Source organism: Orycteropus afer, unplaced genomic scaffold (genome assembly GCF_000298275.1).
Source record: "Orycteropus afer afer isolate SDZICR_OR568_19922 unplaced genomic scaffold, OryAfe1.0 scaffold00669, whole genome shotgun sequence".
NCBI lineage: Eukaryota > Metazoa > Chordata > Mammalia > Tubulidentata > Orycteropodidae > Orycteropus > Orycteropus afer.
This window is the reverse complement of record NW_006922256.1, coordinates 165,791-184,150: the sequence shown is the minus strand read 5'-3', so window position 1 is coordinate 184,150 and position 18,360 is coordinate 165,791. Positions and strand designations below refer to the sequence as shown.

Below are 18,360 nucleotides of genomic sequence, written 5' to 3'. Positions count from 1 at the left end.
TGTATAAATAGGTCCATCCTTTAAAAAATGTTCCATCTTGGTATGGTATGTTTTATAGTCCAAGTTTCACTCAGGTTTTTAATGTGTAATGTTATAACCTGCAAAAGTCCTACAGGGTCTTCAGAATTTATGTAGCAATAATCTTGATCGGTTAAGTCAATCTATGTCTTCAACGTGAAGTATCTATTTTTAATGTAACTCTTAAAGTAAACATAATCCAGAGAGGTGAGGCACCAGCAGCAAACTTGATGGTGTTCCCATTATCCACAGTTAAAGAGATTTCCAGCTTCAATCAACTGGTAAGGACTGAGCCAGTATATGTAAGGGAATTTTATCCACTTATACAGAGTGACCTTGATCTACTTCAAGTAGAAAAAAATTGTCATAGTTTTTACTCAATATTCTTTCCAAATTCAGTCTCCCAGTGGAACATAGACTCCATGACATTCTGAATGTCTTCCTGGGTTATTATTTTTGTCATGGAAATTGTGATAAGACTGTGGTTTGTTGTTCCTGTAAAGACATTGTCACGCTTCAACTATATATCAGTAGGTCCTCATACAATTCTGGAACTCTTTCCGGATCCACTGGTCTAGGAAGAAAATGTGTAAATTTCTGATGTCTTTTGGACCTGGCACCATCTCTTGGAGTTCCATCTTTGTTGAGTGCCACAAAATACCTACGGCCAGTGTCTCCATGTTTATAAATGTTGGATGAATAGGTATTATACCAGTTCTCCTCAAATTGCTCCCTAAAGATGCATTCAGAAGTCAGTTTCTCCTAAAAGAGAGAAGGTAATTACCATTTAAAAAATAGTTTTAAAAGAATTTCCTTAGAATAGTCTAAACTATATTTTTATATCTTTGCCTATAACAATATCCTTGTGGAAAAAAGGATAAATGTTAAATTGTTTTTGCTTTGCTTTGTTTTAGTTATGTCATCTGAATTCTTCCTAGTAGGTACTGCATGCAGTAGTTTAGTTTAAAGAACTTGAAGTCAAACGTCAATTCCCAATTTTATTTTCAAATAATTAATAAGTATTCTGAACTTTCCCATACTCCGTAACATCTCTTTCCCACCACCATCTACCACCATCACCAAAAAACAGTCTGTAGTTTATCTTTTTGCATCAATAGATGTTAAACTTTTACATGTCAAGTCTCTACTATGATCTTGAACATTTCAGGATCTTATTAAGATCCAAATTCCTAACCCAAGATCATCACTCTAAATCATAAACTTTTCCTTTATTAATTTATTGTTTGATGATACATTCCCCATTAACTTTTATCTAGATCTGCTACTATTAATGTAAATGTAGTGAAAGTTCAATGATTTGTCTCTTCAAGTTGGACTATAGATTATCTTAAGGAATAGATCAGAGTTGCTTTTTTATTCCAACACCTACATGAATTAGGAAGATTATAAATGTTTTGTTTTTCCCCATTGTAATTCTACTCTTATGATTATTACATACTGCTTTATTTCTCTTTCTTCTGAGTTGACAGAAAGCCTGGAAAGACAAGTTTTGCCCTTACAATGGACAGATGTTAGTCTACCCACTACTTGTTGCTATCGTGTCAATTCCTACTCACAGCAACCCTACAGGACAGAGTATAACTGCCACATAGGGTTTCCAAGGCTATAATCTTTATGAAGGGAGCCTTAGTGGTGCAGTGGCTAAAGTGCTTGTCTGACAACTGAAAAGTTGGCAGTTCATATGCACAAGCCACTCTGCAAAGAAAGATGTAGCAGTCTGCTTGTATAAATATTCAACTTTAGAGAATTAACTCAATGGCAGTGAGTTTTGGGGGGAATCTTACAGAAGCAGACAGACACATCTTTCTCCCATGGAGTGGCTGGTGAGTTTGAACTGCTGACCTTTCAGTTAGTAGCAGAGTGCTTTAACCACTATGCCACCAGGATTCTATGATGGTAATCTACATACTATAATACTATAGTCATTTTTCTCGCTGTATATTGAGATTCTAACTTTATATTGTGGCCTCAATTGAGATTTTGAAAAAATAAGGGACCAGGTAAGGCCACTTAGTAAATAATGAAAAGTAAATTCTCTATGGAAATATAGAGACTTTGACTATAAGAAGATATTTAATACAGGAGATAATAATGGATAAAGAAAATTAGCACTAAATGAATGTAAAAGTGAAAAGAATATAACTTGGCAAGAAAAAAAAAATTCTCATTTTTCTCTGTCACTGTTTGGAACGATCAAAATATGAAGCAAACTAGAAAGACCCAGGATATTGAGTAGGAAGAAACTACAGAGCTAAAGGCTATACTGGTAATGGTTTGGATTAAAGAAATGAAAGTAAGTTACTACATTATTGCCTCCAAAACCCAAACTCACTGCCATTGAGTCCATTCTGACTCATAGCAACTCCACAGGGTTCCTAAGGTCGTAAATCTTTTCAGAAGCATACTACCTTGTCTTTCTTCTATGAAACACCTACTGACCTGATTAGTAGCCAAATGTCTTAACCATTACACCACCAGAGCTCCTCATACTATTGCCTAGACACATGGAAATTTAGCAGAATATAGATTTTTAATTTCTGCATAAGCTTATTTTATATACCTTTACTAACATGCATTATTGGTAGATATTTTAAATACAAACTGATAAACATTATTTCAAGAATTACAAGAAAAAAAAATACTTACTGATCCATAGAGTTCCCCTTTGTCATTCATTCCAAGGTAAAGACCACTGCCCACACCTCTAATACTGACCAGTCCCACTGCCACACTGATGAATTCCAGGATACCTAAATTCAGGAAATAAAATTATTTGTATTTATTAATGAGTATATGACTAATAAATATCTTCTAAATAAAAGTAGTAACAGACCCATTATGCTAAATTTAATGATGCTTGTGGAAGCCTTCTGTAACCTGAAAAGTGCTGTGCAATTGTCTTATCATTATGATCTTCCTATTTTACAGATAATTATAAAATCTTCTTGTTTTACAGATGGGAGCTCTGGTGGTGTAGAGCCAAAGACATCTGAGTGCTAACCAGAAGGCTGATAGTTGAAACCCACCGCCACTCCTCAGAAGGACGATTGGGCAATCTACTTCCATAGAGATACCACCTTGGAAACCCACGGAGGGGTCACTATGAGTCAGAAACAACTCGACAGCAGTGAGTTTGGCTGTTTATTTATTTATTTAATTTTACTGTTGGAGTAAAAAAGGAAAAAACTGTTCATCATGGTATAATGATAAAGGTGTGAAACCTTAAACTATATAGACCTGCATTTGTCTTCAAGTCTAATAACTTACTAGCTAGGCTGACAAGGTAAGTCATTGTGTTCTCACCTTTCATTTCCTCATATTCAAAAATGGGTGAAATGCCTTCCTACAGGACAGTGGTGAGGACTGACTCATATTAGACATTCAACCAATGGAAGTGATTATTATCATAAACTAGTATATATTAGAAGTGTTCTTAGTCCATTAGCTAATTATAACCATGTTTATTAATTATGTTGTTTTGGTTTTGTTTCTAGTGAATCAAAGTCAATCTTTTCTTAATAGCAGTAGTAGTATACCTTATATGGCTATATTAGTGCTTTATAGTTTATAAAGGGTCTCTACTTATATTTTCTCATTTGCTCCTAAAAACAATTCAAATCCACCAGCCACTCCTCAGATGGAAGGTTGGGCAATCTAACTTCCGTAGGGATGCTGCCTCGGAAACCCAAGGAGGGGTTGCTATGAGTCAGGTCTGACTCAATGGCACATAACAACAACAAAGACAGGGAAGATACTATTATTCCCACTTTACAGATAAAGAAATTGAGGCTCAGAGATGTTTACTGACTTGCCTAAGAACCTGATGTTTCTAACTGATAGAACAGTACTTGAACTCATACCTTCTGAGCCCTAATTCAATGTTTCTACTTCAGGACACCATTTTTGGAGGACAATAAAGAATGCATTTAAACATAGTAGTTCTAAGACTTTATATATTATGCTATGTTTCCTGTCATATAAAATTTTTAATTAAATTGTATAGTTCAGAGAAGCAAATCCAAAAAATTTAGCACACAAATTTTTTTATCAATACCTTCCTAAAATTCTTTTCAATTATTAATAAACTAGCATCAAAAATTCTTCACTGACACACTAGTTGTTGTTATGTGCCATCAAGTCGGACCCGACTCATAGCAACCTCTCCTTGGGTTTCTGAGGCAGTATCTCTACAGAAGTAGATTGCCCAACCTTCCTTCAGGGGAGTGGCTGGTGGGTTTGAACTGCCAGCCTTCTGGTTAGCAGTCAAGTGCCTTAGGCAGTACGCTATAGGTTAAAAAACAAAACAAAACAAAACAAAAAAACTTAATACTTCCCTTTGTGTTAGCCTGTTCCTCTACATACCTTAACCTTTGGACTAATGCTTTTGTCTAGTTCTTCCCCTTAGACTCTTTGCTGGAAAAGCATAGACATACTTTCTATACCTGAAATTATTTTCCTCAATAGTTTTCTACTTTCACCTCTTCATCCCATCTTAAGCTCTACAAACAGTAAAAATGTACACATTTTCATATCATTTAGCCTGACTCTTGGTCGTAAGTCATTTCTTGGTTCATTTTACAAGTTCCTGCTTGGACACGCGATGCTCCCAAGGCCAAGGAAAAGCACAGGGCCTGGCTATTTGCTTATACGGAGGACTCTATTCTGTCCAGAGCCTAATTCACTTTTTGATAGGAACAGATTCTTAGGGAGACAAATGAGTCCTTCAACTATTAGGAGATCATGTAGAACACTAGTGGATCAAGGATCTTACAGCAACAATATAGGACTAAATATATGTGGCTTGAGAGAGTCAGTATCCCTATCAGAATTGGAGATCCTGGAGAGTGGGAGAAAAGAAATGTGGCACAAATTAAAAAACACTACAGAAAAAAAAAAACACCAGGATTACTGGTCAGATAGACTGGTGAAAGCCCCATGACCATGGACCCTGGTTACCTTTCAGGCCTGGAACTGGACTCACTCCCATGGTTTAACTCTCAGACGAACAACAGACAGGCCTAGGAGTGGAACAACTACACCAGGGAGATGCACTCTTTATCAACCATGGGAGATCAGAAGGGAAAATCTGCACAGGGAGAAAGCTAAGGAGACAGGAATGCATAGGCAAGAAGAACACAGAAGATGGGTAACGATAGGGAGGAATGAGGAAGGGAGCTGTTAGTTACACTCTGGGGCAGTGTTTTGATTACCTAGTACTGATGTGACAAGAATATACCACAAATAGGATGGCCTTAACAAACAGGAGTTTATTCTCTTACAGTTCAGGAGGCCAGAAGTCTGAGTTCAAAGTGCCAGGCTCTAGGAGCTGGGTGAAAGACCCTTGACGTTGGGCTTCAGCTCTGCCTCTTGCTCCCGGCTCACTGAAGCTAGAGGCTTTTCTTCCATTCATGCAGCTACTAGCTGCTGAGGCTAGCAAGCCCAAGGTCAACAAATAAAATGGCACAGTCCCAATATTACCAAACCACATGGCAGGCCATTAATTCAAGTCCGTTGAAAGTCCCAAGGTTGGCAGAGCATGGCAGGCTGCTAAACAACAACAAGGCTACATGCAGGGTTCAAGTGTGCCATAAGCTAGAGACCGTTCCCAAAGCTGTTTCTTATACACGGGAAGCAAACCACATCCCTAAAGCAGCTATTCAGCTGCTTGTGATAGATCCCACCATGGAGTTGATTGACAATCTCATCATGAGGAATAACCACCACCAGCTGCCCAGCCATTCAACCAGGCCCAGTCAAGTTGACACACAAACTTAACCACCACAGGCAGTAAACAGTGTCACAAAACAAAATGTGTATGAACTGTTGAATATAAAACAAATCTGCTCTGTAAAATTTCACCCATATCACAATAAAAAGTTTTTAAAAAAAAAAAAAAAAAAACAGGAATCAGTATCTCTAATTGAGCCTAAGCCAGAGAGAAAATAAGAAAAGATATAGCAAAAAAGACCAAAATTCCATAGGACAGCCATCATGACATGCATAAAGGTGGGAAGTAAACAAAAATTAAAGTCACTGTCAAGTTCATAAATGAATGATGTCTGATAGAAACAAAAAAAAAAAAAAAAAAAAAAGAGGCCCAAAATGCAATTGGTAGAAAAAAAGCATATTAATGCAATTTCATCTAGGAAATAAATATATAAATACTGTAGGCTGTATTGAATGTTACATTCAAATTGAAAAGTATACTATAGCTGACATGTAACTTAATTCCCTTGAAGTATCTGATTTACATTAAGATGCTCCTGACTTTCAAAGAACAGGAACCGATTAACTGATTAGAATGTATAATAGAACTCATTTTCAAGCACAATAAAATAAGCTTAATTTCCATATAAGCTAATTATACAACAGATCTTATGAAGTATCCATTTTTCTTGGAAAACTAAATGATAAACCACCTATACTTCAAGTCTCATCTTAAAATAATTCTGTGATTTTTGTCAAAAGTTATGCAGCTATAGAGAGTAAAATAATTTAATATGTTCTTAGAAAATCATATCCATTAGCTTCAACTTTATTAAATAACATCCAAAACTTGATACACAACCAGGTATAAATAATTGTGCAATGGCTCATAGAGGCTGATGGGAAAAAGTTATGTGCTTTTTGTGTTCTTCTTAAAGATTTTAGCCACACTTTTTAATTCTGATCCTTTTTCTCCTCATAGAAATAGTATACCACATAGTAATTTGTAATCATTTGATTCTTAAATGAGATTTGACAAGTCTTTCTTATTTTATAAGATGAGGTGGCAACTAAGCTAATTCCATTACAAAGAGTAGACATGAAAAACTTTCCTAAGAGGTAATCACAGATTTTAGATAGATTTTCTAATGCCCAGTGTCCCATAAAAAGACTTGGAGGTACTTTGTCTTTCTGGTATCATTTTCAAAGCCAGCCTTTTTTAAAATCATAATAAACAGGTGAGTCAACCCACAATGCAACCACATCAGACAAATCTATGGAGAACAGGGAAGAATAAAGGAAAAGCCTTTAAAGGAGCATGTTTGATCTCAGGCTACACTTTAAAAAAAAAAAAGTAATGATTCCATGTTTATGAATTAGGTAAATTCTTACTACTATATTACTATGCAGAAAACAATCTATTATAAATATAAAGCTACCTCAGGAAATTATATTTTAACCTCACAAGCACCTTTTTTTGTTTATAATCTATTGATTGATGTGGTTTTAAAATTTAAAAATACAGTAGTTGGATGTTCTTATTCAATCAGGGCCAGATTAGTATAAAATTATCAAAAATGTTATTTAACTTTAACATCTCAAATAGTCACTCTTGAGCTTTCTCAAAATCCTTATTTCAGTGGCACAGAAACCAGTTTAGAAGAAAAACAGCAATATAACATCAAATTAGTGGCTGAAGTACTACTAGCAAAAGAAGGCAAGCAGAGAGAGCCTATGTTATACAGGCTGACTATGAACTTGCTTCTGATCCCTTGCTTCTGATCACACTCCCTTGTGGTAAATCACACTGTCTAAGCTATGAACGGCCACTAGGATGCACTGCAGGGCACTGTGAAGAGATTTTTTATTCCTTTAGACCGTCAGACTAATTAGGACCTATCTTCCCCTTGTGTAATAGAGAGTATTATATTCAAATATGTAGCTTTCCACCATACATTAAGGCAGCCTAAAATAAATCTAGGTCACATGTTTGGAATTATTAAATACTTACACAAAATTTTAGCAAAAAATTGTCCTAGCAAGATAGTGATTCTTGTACACAAAATTCATTCCTAAAGGAACAGATTTGAATATTAACTAAAAGAATGCTATTAAAGATACAAATATTTACTAATTTCTTCCAAGAGGGTCTTACAGAGAGACTCAAAGCAGAAGAAACAACTCTTGTCATTTGGGAAATTACAGCCGAATTATACGCAACAAATGCAATGTACTGTCGTCAAGTCGTTTTCTGACTCATAACGACCCTTCCTCAGGTTTCGGAAGCGGTATCACTATGGAAATAGATTGCCCAACCTTCCTTCCGAGGAGTGCCTGGTGGGTTTGAACTACCAGCCTTCTGGTTAGCAGTCAAATGCCTTAGGCACTACGCCACCAGAGCTCCTAGCTGAATTGTAAGAGCCTTAAAAGTAGAACTTCCAATGCTACACTGTGTATCTGAATATTACCTAAGCTTAATTTCTACCTGCTCTACCTATAGGCATTATGACATGTGTGTCCACTACTGAATCTTTCTAGTAGCTGAAGGATTTTTTTTCTATAAATTGAGTACAAGCAAAAGAACTGAGCCACCTGGTGTCAGCAAAGTTCTTTATAATCAGAATCTCAGTCTCCTCCATCTAAAAATCACTTTCCAAAAGTGACCCCAGGCTGGCCACTAGGTCATGACACTCTCAGCTCATAGTGGGAATTTGGAAGAGGTCAGTGGAAGCTGCAAACATATGGGTTTAAAAACGTTAATTTTCTAAGCCTTTAAGTGCTACCAAATGACCACCACATGCTCATTTCTACATCTAGAGTTTAAAATGTCCTTCAAACTGAAATTTACACTTCTCTAAAGTTGTAATGAGTCTTACCAGTTGAAAAAGGAATCAAAGTATAAGAACAAGGGGTGAGGACAAGATAAGAGAGAGTCACTCAAGAGATGAGATTTTGAAGGAATTTCAGAGTGCAAAGGAAGGGAAATGAAAACTAACACTGCAACCCAGTGCAGCCCTTTCACATTGCCCCTGACAATAAAATGCTATCTATCTTTCTTTAAATATAATGTATTTCTCTAATAATGTCACAAGTTTCATTATCAAAACCATTTGGGAGTGTTAGCAGGCCAATACCAGTAACTTTAGCTATCTAGGAAGGATCCTAGGATATTAGAAGGAAAAGTAACTTCACGTGATCCCCTAAGTTAATTGTACAGACCACAAAACTAAGAATCACACTGGTGAGAGTCTTACTAGTTACACAGCTAGTTCGGGAACAATAAACGGCAGAGGCTTCTGGATTTCCCAACCCAGTGTCTGAAGTAGGCACTGCCTTAATAATCTTTTGCTATTGTCTTTCTTTTAACCCGTTCTGCTCCCACGCACTGCCTGAAGTATTCTGAAACATGTTCCTCTGTGTTCCCACCCATATCTTCTTTCACTTCCCCATTTCCTCCTTCATTTGGTCAATACCAAGATGGGGCTTTCAGGTTTCACAATTTCTAAAGACCTTGGCCAAAGGACTGAGCATGCTCAGTAGCAGGGTAGTCTGGTTTTTGTTTATTGTTTTCCTTTTTATCACCCAAATAGAACTCTAGGACTGCAGAGAACTGCCTCCAGCTGAAGCTGACAGTATCCACGGTACCCACGGAAAGTTAAATCTGTTATCACCTCAGGTGAACATTTACTGTACTCTAAGTAGACACGTAAATGCTTGCATCCTATGAAAGAGCGACTCCCTAAGCATAAACCATAGATGGATTATCAAATTCATAACTACATTACTGTGGGGAACGTTTAAAGAAGTGGGATGCTTTCTGTGATCAATTTTTGTGAAGTTGACAGCATTAGGGGAAATGTGAGAGAAAGTAGGCGAAACTAGTAAAACAAGGATTTTAAATTTAAAAAATAAATAAAATTCTGCCTACCAGGAAAGGCATGAGGGAAAGATGTGACTCTTAGACTATGTCTTGATATCTGAGGCAGCAGGAAGGGTAGGGCCCTATGGGTATCAAGGAAAATTCGAAGTATCCACCCTTTCTCCTCCTGCTCCTAGACCTGCTAGAGTCTGTGGTGGCAAGTTGGAAGCAAAATTCCTTCCTGCCCCTGAGCTGGCATATCCTGCAGTCCTAGCCCATGTCTGTCCCCGGATGGGTACAAGAGGCTCTGGGTTGCGCACAGCCTTGACACCCCTGGTAGGAAAAGAGGGAGGCGGGATGCGAGCCGATTCGAGGGTTGGGGATGCTGGTACGTACCGAAGAGGCTGTGGTCCTGCCGGGTGCCCTGTACGCTGCCGTCCGGCAGGATCTGCAGGTGAAAACCCGTGCGGCAGTAGAGCTGGCGACGGCGCAGGATGCCGTGCAGGTGCGTCAGCTCCGCTGCCCCGGGCCCTCCGCTGGCGCCGCGCTCCGCTGCGCCCCGGCGCTCCCCTAGCAGGGCCGGCCGCTCCCCCGCAGGGGGCAAGAGGAAGTGCGAGCCCACCTGCTGGCCCAAGCCCTCCAGGCCGCCCAGGAAGCCCCCGACTTCGGTTAAGGGAGCCATGAAGGCGCCAGCAGGGGAAGCGGAGGATCCAGAAAACACAAGACCCCCAAAAGAAGTGTAGTGGGGAAAAGGACAAGGGGTAAGAGGGAATGAAGAAAAATTATAGCAAAACGGGTGCAAAAAGTTGAAGCCGATTACTCCTGTGAGACCGTTGAATGAACTTTGTACTGAGATACCAGGGAAGCTTTCACTGTCCTGGAGCGATCTTCTCTCCTTAGATAGGTGGGAGCCGGCTGCTGGCTTTGCAGAAACATCTATAGCTGCTGTGGCCAATACGGCTGGGGCTGAGGCTCTAAGTCCGCAAACTGATCAGATCAGAGACCAGTGTACATATACACCGGGTATATATGCGGGTCCTCTTGACATATGCTAATCAAGTCTTTTCGTGAACTCTGGGGAGGTTCTGTTTGAAATCTTAAACCAGCTTCTCAACACGTTTTTGCTCTTCAGAAATCACTAAAAGAGGCCCTTGACAGATCTCTGTCCATGAAGTCGCAAAACTCATTCCCACACTTGGGCAAAGCTAGCCAGCAACTTTGGAGAGGCGCAGTCAAGGTCTCTCTTTGGGGTTGTCTTTGGGGCAACGGTGATGTTGTTTCGGCTGCTGCTGTTCAACCGCCTTTGATGTGAGCTCCTTTGCAATGACAGATCCCAGCTTAAAGGAGCCCCCGCTTGGCAAGTATATAGGGGGGGGGGGCGTAGTGGAGGATTAAAAAGAAGGGGACAGATACGAGGACAAAAAAAGAGAGAAGAGAAGGAGAGTTGAACTCCTTGTGAGCTACTGGGAGCCTGCAGTGGACAGGTGCAAAGAAAGGTAAGAGAGGAAAAAGGAAAAAGGGCGTTACCTGAAGCTTAGACCTGCCCAGACAAACATGAAAGGAAAATCAAAGCTTTGACAGTTTAACTCACTAATTTTAAAACACTAATAAAATGTACAAGCATTACTCTTTTCTTTTATCATTTAGATGGGGGATTTTCTTTACATAATCAAGGCTGGGTTAGGAATAGCCACCCCCCTCCCCCAGGTTCTCTTTAATGTTTTTCTTTACTCAGCAAGCACATGATATAATCAAGTTTGCTTTATATCTGTATGGAAGTTTTAAATCTATGTTAAGGTCATGATCTTTTAATTAGCATAATATAATTACATAAAACAGTCATGAATTTAAAGTTTAAGAGTAAAATCAAATAGGCTGAAGAGAGATAGTTTATATTCTTATATTTTGCTAAGAATAGAAAATAAGTGTCTAGAATAGTGTCATAATGATGAGTAGACTCTGGGGCCCTTATCTAATCTAAGAGCATTTTCTTTAAGGCTAAATTTTTTTTGTTCACACTTCAAATATAAAGTCTAAGAAGAACTAAATTGAAAATGGTGTTGATTCCTAATGTGTTTTGAGACTTAAAAAATACTGGTAAAAACTTAAGCATGCTTGTGCATATGTTGACAATTAAAAGCCACTGAAGTGAAGGAGTTGGATAGATGTCTATTTCAAACTTAAAACTTTGATATTGTACTTTTAGTTAAACTCAAGATCTTCCTGTTAGAATTTTTCACTGGCAGAAGAGTTGAGAATCATTTGGTAGATTTATGTTCCCCTTGAGCAAAAAGTTTTAGGGAATATCTAAGGATTAGTTTTTCAGTCTTGTTTCATGGTTTGTTCAGTAAAAACCTAACCCTGAGAGTTCAAATGGATTTCACTGGTTTATTTTATTTGTTCTGAAGGGTTTTTTGCTAATTAATTGGCAGGTGCTTTAAAGTAGGTAAAGTTACACCTTTTCATCACATAGTCCAAGTACTGACCCTTGTGCAACCAAGTTATAAAAGAGTTCTTAAAACAAGTGATTTACTGTTGATAGATATGAAAGAAAACAAAAACACAGGCTAAGAACAATAAACAGATAAATCACTTTAGAAATATATATTGCCTGTTTTAAGGGTTATACCAGGTAAATGTCATATTATTTTACCTTTCAAATAACAGAAGTCTGTCTTGTAGTAGGACCCCCAAATCCACCATAATCAAGATTTCAAAGCACATCTGTGTAAACATTATCACATCAGTGTAAAACACCAACCAATGAGCTTTTACTTTGAACAAAATCTCCTTAACTGCAGTGTTAAATCAAAGAAAGTTAGATCAAAGATGTGTGATTCTCATAGCGGGATAACTAAAGTAACCTGCACACACATCGATCACTTGAAGAAGAGATACTTAAAAGTTTAAAACTTAGATCAAGTACCTTTTAATGAGGCTTGTTTCAAGGTCTACATTCTGTTAATTATTCTACAATGGATATATATCACTGTCACCTTCTCCTAGAGGTACTAGTTTAGTCTATAAAATATTCCATCACATAGCACTTATATTGCTGCTATGTGATCTATAGTTAGTAGGCGGTTTAAATCTCTTGTACTACCTATGCACATACTAAAGTATGGGAAATTTTTTATACATAATTATCAAAGCCCAAATACTTTAATGATAGAACAGCCTTCTCTTTGAATAATTTTAGCATTTTCATGTGCATTACCTTATTTGATCATTGCAATAACCCTACCAGGGTACATCCCATCTTGGAAAGAAGAAGATTGTCCTGGATTTTAGTTCAGGGTTCAGTCTAGAACTCTACATCCCAAGGCAATTTCCTTAGACTCTATTTCCTCTTTTGTAAAATAAGAAGCATATCATCCTTGCCTAGTTCACTATGCCTAGGGGTTGCTGAGACTTAAATGTCCAAATATATAGGAAAGTGGTTTTAAAACTATAAAGTTTTTTTATGCATATAAGGAGCTAAATACCTTCAGCTGCTGGAAAAATAACTTGTGCTTTATAATTTAGTCAATTTAATTGGTTTGAAATATAAAATGAACTTTTTAATTCCTTTTTTACAAACTGAACCTTTAATGTGTACGTTTTGAATGGTGCTTAATGCCGTTTTATAAAGGACCAGAATAGAAACAAAAAGATAAGGATTTCTTTTGTTTGCATTAGTCATGTGACAGGAAAAGATAACATTAAAGATTTTTTTTTTGCACATGCTGTGATGATATCATGGGAAGTTAAATAATTTTGAAGAGTGTTTTACAAGAGTGCATTATTCAACTTTTAAGTATACATTGCAATCTAATCAACTTTACCTATACTTCCTAGAGACCACACTTGCCATGCTGTTATACAAATATATGGTACAATTTCTATTTCCACTAAAAGTAGTTACAATTTCCCAGACTATATAATTCCTATATAGTTTTTTAGCCAGCATATTGTCATGAACCTTGTATATGAGAAAAGTTTATATCTTTTTTTGCTTCTACCTATGTTTAACTTGAGAAAAAGAGAAAGTACTGACTTGAAAGTCATGATTTATACCCCCAATAAACATTTGCATAATATTATTTATTGCAGCATTATTTGCAATTGCAAAATATTGGAAGCAACATGAGTATCCATACATAGGAAACTGGTTAAATAAGTTATGGTATATTCATCCAATGAGTACTATAAAGCTGAATAAAGAAAATAATAAGAAAGATTCTTATGAACTAATTTGGAGTGTTTCCAGTAAAAAGAGCAATGTGCAAAAGAGTGTGGATTGTATGCTACTCTGTAAGAAAAAGGAAAGTAAGAAAAATATTTACATGTACATGCATATTTTAAAAATACATATACACAAGAAAGATAAGCCAGAAACTAATGAAATTTGTTACTTTCAGGGGATGCATGGAAATGGAGTAAAAGGTGGAGTAATGACATTTCTCAGAGAAGGAATTTTTATAATCTTGAGTTTTAGAGTAGTGTTAAGATTTTACATTTTTTAAAAAGTAAGAATATCAACAAGGATGAGGAAGAAAATGGAATTAAACCAGGAACAAATTAACATAACTATATTTAAGTGGAGGAGCTCTGGTAGCATAGTGCCTAAGGTACTTGACTGCTAACCAGAAGGCTGGTGGTTCAAACCCATCAGCCTCTCCTTGGAAGGAGGGTTGGGCAATCTACTTCCGTAGTGATACTGCCTCAGAAACCAAAGGAGGGGTCTCTATGAGTTGGGACTGACTCGACAGCACATAACGACAACAACAACAACACAACATATTTAAGTGAATAACAAAACCACACAGAAGGGAAGTTAAAAAAATAAAAAATAACCTAAGTAACTTTTAAATACAGTCCTTTGACTTTATAATTAAGGCCTAAAGACAAAAAATACATTAACAAATACTGTATTTTAGTTAAAAAGATTGTTTTTCTTAGTGGCAGGGTTTAACTAGTTGCTGCCAAGTCTATTTCAACTGATGCCAACCCCTTATGTGTCTCAGTAGAACTGTTTTCAATGGCTGATTTTTCAGTAGCCTTTCCTTCAAGGCATCTTTGGGTGTGCTTGAACTTCCAAACATTCAATTAGCAACTAAGTATGTTCACCGCACCACCCCAAGGTTAGACTAGTGTATTTAAGGAATGAGCAAATGTGTATGGATAATGGGAGCCAGGTGTTTCATGCTTAGAGAAAGTTGTTGTTGTTAGGTGCTGTCAAGTTGGTTTTGACTCATAACAATCATATGAGGGAAGACTAGAATGAACCCTGGCTGTTGAATTGAAATTGCAGTTACCAGTGTTAATTCATCGCACGTGTGTGTGTGTGTGTGTGCATGTATATGTGTACCATAGCTCTGTTCACTAAAAGGGCCTGGAAGCCAAAACACCCAGAAGCAATGAGCATACCTAATGCCTAGATCTTGGTTTCTAAATTCATCCCCCACTAACATTTTAGTGTTAACATTGAACAATCTCCAGTGATCCTTGGAGAAAGGGTTGGTTCCAGGTCATCTTTTTGTAGTAGAAAGCAAAGAAGTAGTCATAAAATAATGAAAACATGTCAAAAGGACACAGGCTCAGTCTGGGACAATCTGAGCATCAAAATACATAATGATAGGTATGAGATATATATGGAATAAGTTAAGAATCAATTAGTGAATACTGTTTAAACAAATAAATAGAGGAGAAAAAAAAAAAGCTCTTATGGAGAAAACCAACTAATAAATATATATGAAATTAATAAATTACAATTTTGCATCCATCATAATATTAACTGACCCAAATAAAATCATCAGTGGATGCTAAAATTAGTGGGTAACATTTGGTGAAGAAGAAGTTTACATAATCTCAAAGTATCCCCTCACAAATTGTTTTTAATTACAAAGACAAAATAGTAACTTTACATTGGATCAACCTAGTTAATACTATCGTAAGTAAGTAATAAAAGTACATAATGGGACAAATCAACATTATATGCTTCCTGATGCCCTCAGAAGGATACAGTATCACTAATGTGCTGTTCCTGTCAATAAATAACCTGAATTTAAAAATGAGGAAATATCAGATAACCCCAGTTCATGATTTTTCTGCAAATAACTGGCTGGTATTCTTCCAAATTGTAAAAGTCAAGAAAGACAAAGAAAGGTAAAGGAACTATTACTAATTAAAAGAAGTTAAAGCAACATGAAAATTAAATGTGACAAATGATCTTGGTATGGAACTTGGACCTGAGAAAAATAAAACCATAAAGCACATTATTGGAACAAGTGGCAAAATTTGGACATAGACTGTAAATAAGAGTTGTATCTATGTTAAATTTCTTAATTTTGATAATTGTATTATGATTATGTTAGAAAATGCCTTTATACCCAGGAAATGCAAAATGAAACTTTATGGATAAAGAAGGATAATGTCTTCAAAATTATTCTGGTTTCAGAAAAATGTATTGCAGGACACTGAATTACTTAATGCAACTCTTCTAAACATGTCTCTGTGACTCCCACCAGATATCTGGGTATGACTATATCAATGTGAGGTACTTGTGGCCCACCAAGGGGAATAGATAGCTTGTTAATAATGTAAATAAGGTACATGGTACCCTTGGGCAGGTAGGACCATGCAAATCAGGTGTATGGAACCCTAAAATGGGGATTAGTCAGTTTTACCATTTTGGTAGGCCTAAAACAAGCAATCCCAGGTGTGGGAGGTGGAAAGGGGCATCTCACTATCATTAAGAAAAATTACCCAGGAGTGAAGCAAATCCTTTGGCTTGGAAATCTCTGTTCTGAACTTCCTCAATCCAGGAAAGAGAGGAACCTGTAACACTTTGCTGAGGTGGCAAGAGATAGCAAGAAACAGCAAAAGATGGCAGCAGAGAAACAGCAGCAGCAGGGGCAGCAGAACCAGCATGAGACAGCGTGGTGGATATCTGGACCATGGAGCAAAAAAAGCTGAGTGCCTTCAGGCAGGATGTTGCTGGTAGAGTGGGGTGCTTCCCCAGGCACCTATCAGGGAACTAAAAGAGCTTCGTAATATTTGCCCAAATAGAGTGGAGGCCAAGCTGAGGGTCAAAGGGCCAAAGAGAGGCATGTCTATGTGCATGGCTGAAGGGAGACTGTCCTGATCAAAGAATTGTATCCTGAGTGTTCCTGAACCTAAGTAGTAACCTGTTACTTCCCTAATAAACCCCACAATCATGAGTATTGTCTGTGAGTTCTGTGTGGTCATTGCTATGAATTGTTGAGCCCAGCAGAGAAGTGTTTCTCTGCTATTCATAAGGTCTTTCCTGGCCAATTCTTTGAGAAGTGGATGGCTTCTTCCTTCTTCCTAGTCTGTCTCAGTCTGCAAGCCAGGCTGATACCTGTGCACTATGTGCACCCCACTGTGTTTGAAACACCAGTGGCATAGCCTCAGGACTCACAGCAACATGTCACTACAGTAGGACAAATTGATAGACAAGTTAGTCTTCTTTAACTGTTGGAAATCTCTCCAACCACCCTTACCTGGATCCCTGAGGCTGACTCCTCGATCTGTTCTGGTCCACTTTGCCTTTTCTTCCCTGCTTTCCTGCTTGCTGCTTATGCGGCTTGGCCTGGACAATGAATAAGGAAGACCAAAGAAGAGTTGATGCTTTTGAGTTGTGGTGCTGGTGAAGAATGCTGAAGGTACCATGGACTACTAAAAGAACTAACAGATCTGTCCCAGAAGAAGTGCAGCCAAGATGCTCCTTGGAAGTGAGAATGGCCAGACTTCGTGTCACCCTCTTTGGTCATGTTGTCAGAGTGGACCATTCCCTTGAGAAGGATGTCATGCTTAGTAAAGTGAAGGGGCGAAGAAAGAGGGGAAGGCCTTCGATGAGATGGATTGACACAGTGGCTGCGACAATGGGCTCAAGTATAGCAAGGATCATGGAGCTGGCGCAGGATTGGGCGGTGTTTCGTTCTGCTGTGCATGGGGTCACTATGAGTTGGAAATGACTCAACGGCACCTAACAACAACAACAACAGCAGCAGAGAAGTAGAAAGTGCCATGAGAGGGATGGTTAAGGTAAGAATTGTTAAAAGGTTGGAGGGTAGTAGCATGTCTGACCTAGCCTCATAGAAATCAGCCTTGGGCTGTGGGTGCTAATGGTGATTCCCTTTCTCCTTCCTGAAGTTAGGGGAGGTCAGGTGAACTGTCTCCATGTAAACATACCTGTACACAGAAAAAGAGAAAAAACAGATAACAAAGAAGATAGGGTAAAAATGTTAACAGTTGAAGAGTGTGCATAAGGGACACATTCTCCAAAAATGGAGTTCTTTGTACTATTTCTGTAACTTTTCTTATAACGTTATATCAAAATGAAATGGTTTTTTAACATAAATTTTTAAAAGGCCACAACTTAGCTATTAGAGGCATTTTTATTGTAAGGAGTTCTGGTGGTATGGCATTTGACTGCTAACCAGAAGGTCGGTGGTTCAAACCAACCAGCTGCTCGGTGGAAGAAAGATGAGGCAGTCTGCTTCCATAAAGATTTATAGCCTTGGAAACCCAATAAGGATTTTAATAATTTTTATTATGGGAGACAAAAATCTAAATTAAAAAACTATTATGTACAGTCACAGGGGACATCAGGCTCAATTGGCATAACATACTATACAAAAAATTGTTCCACCTCCTACTTTGGCAAGTAGCGACTGGGATCTTAAAAGCTAGCAAGCTGCCATCTAGATGCAATGATGAGTCTCTCCTTGTCCAGAGCAAAGAAGAATGAA

The 18,360-nt window shown here is 37.8% G+C and overlaps 1 protein-coding gene across 1 annotated transcript; it reads right to left on the bottom strand.

Annotated features, from left to right (window-relative positions):
* Positions 1 to 534: 534 nt before the first annotated feature.
* On the bottom strand, positions 535 to 10,286 carry FGF20 (fibroblast growth factor 20). Its single transcript, XM_007956833.2, has 3 exons — positions 10,001 to 10,286; positions 2,686 to 2,789; positions 535 to 780 (listed from the first exon to the last, which is right to left on the bottom strand). Exons 1-3 carry the CDS (start codon positions 10,284 to 10,286, stop codon positions 535 to 537), a joined length of 636 nt encoding a protein of 211 aa, XP_007955024.1.
* Positions 10,287 to 18,360: the final 8,074 nt, after the last annotated feature.

Coding starts and splice junctions, on each gene's coding strand:
- FGF20 (XM_007956833.2), bottom strand. CDS start 10,286: ATGGCTCCCTTAACCGAAGTCGGGGGCTTCCTGGGCGGCCTGGAGGGC. Junction 2,790..10,000: donor GCAGGACCACAGCCTCTTCG/GTACGTACCAGC, acceptor TCCTGAATTTAG/GTATCCTGGAATTCATCAGT. Junction 781..2,685: donor AAGGGGAACTCTATGGATCA/GTAAGTATTTTT, acceptor TCTCTCTTTTAG/GAGAAACTGACTTCTGAATG.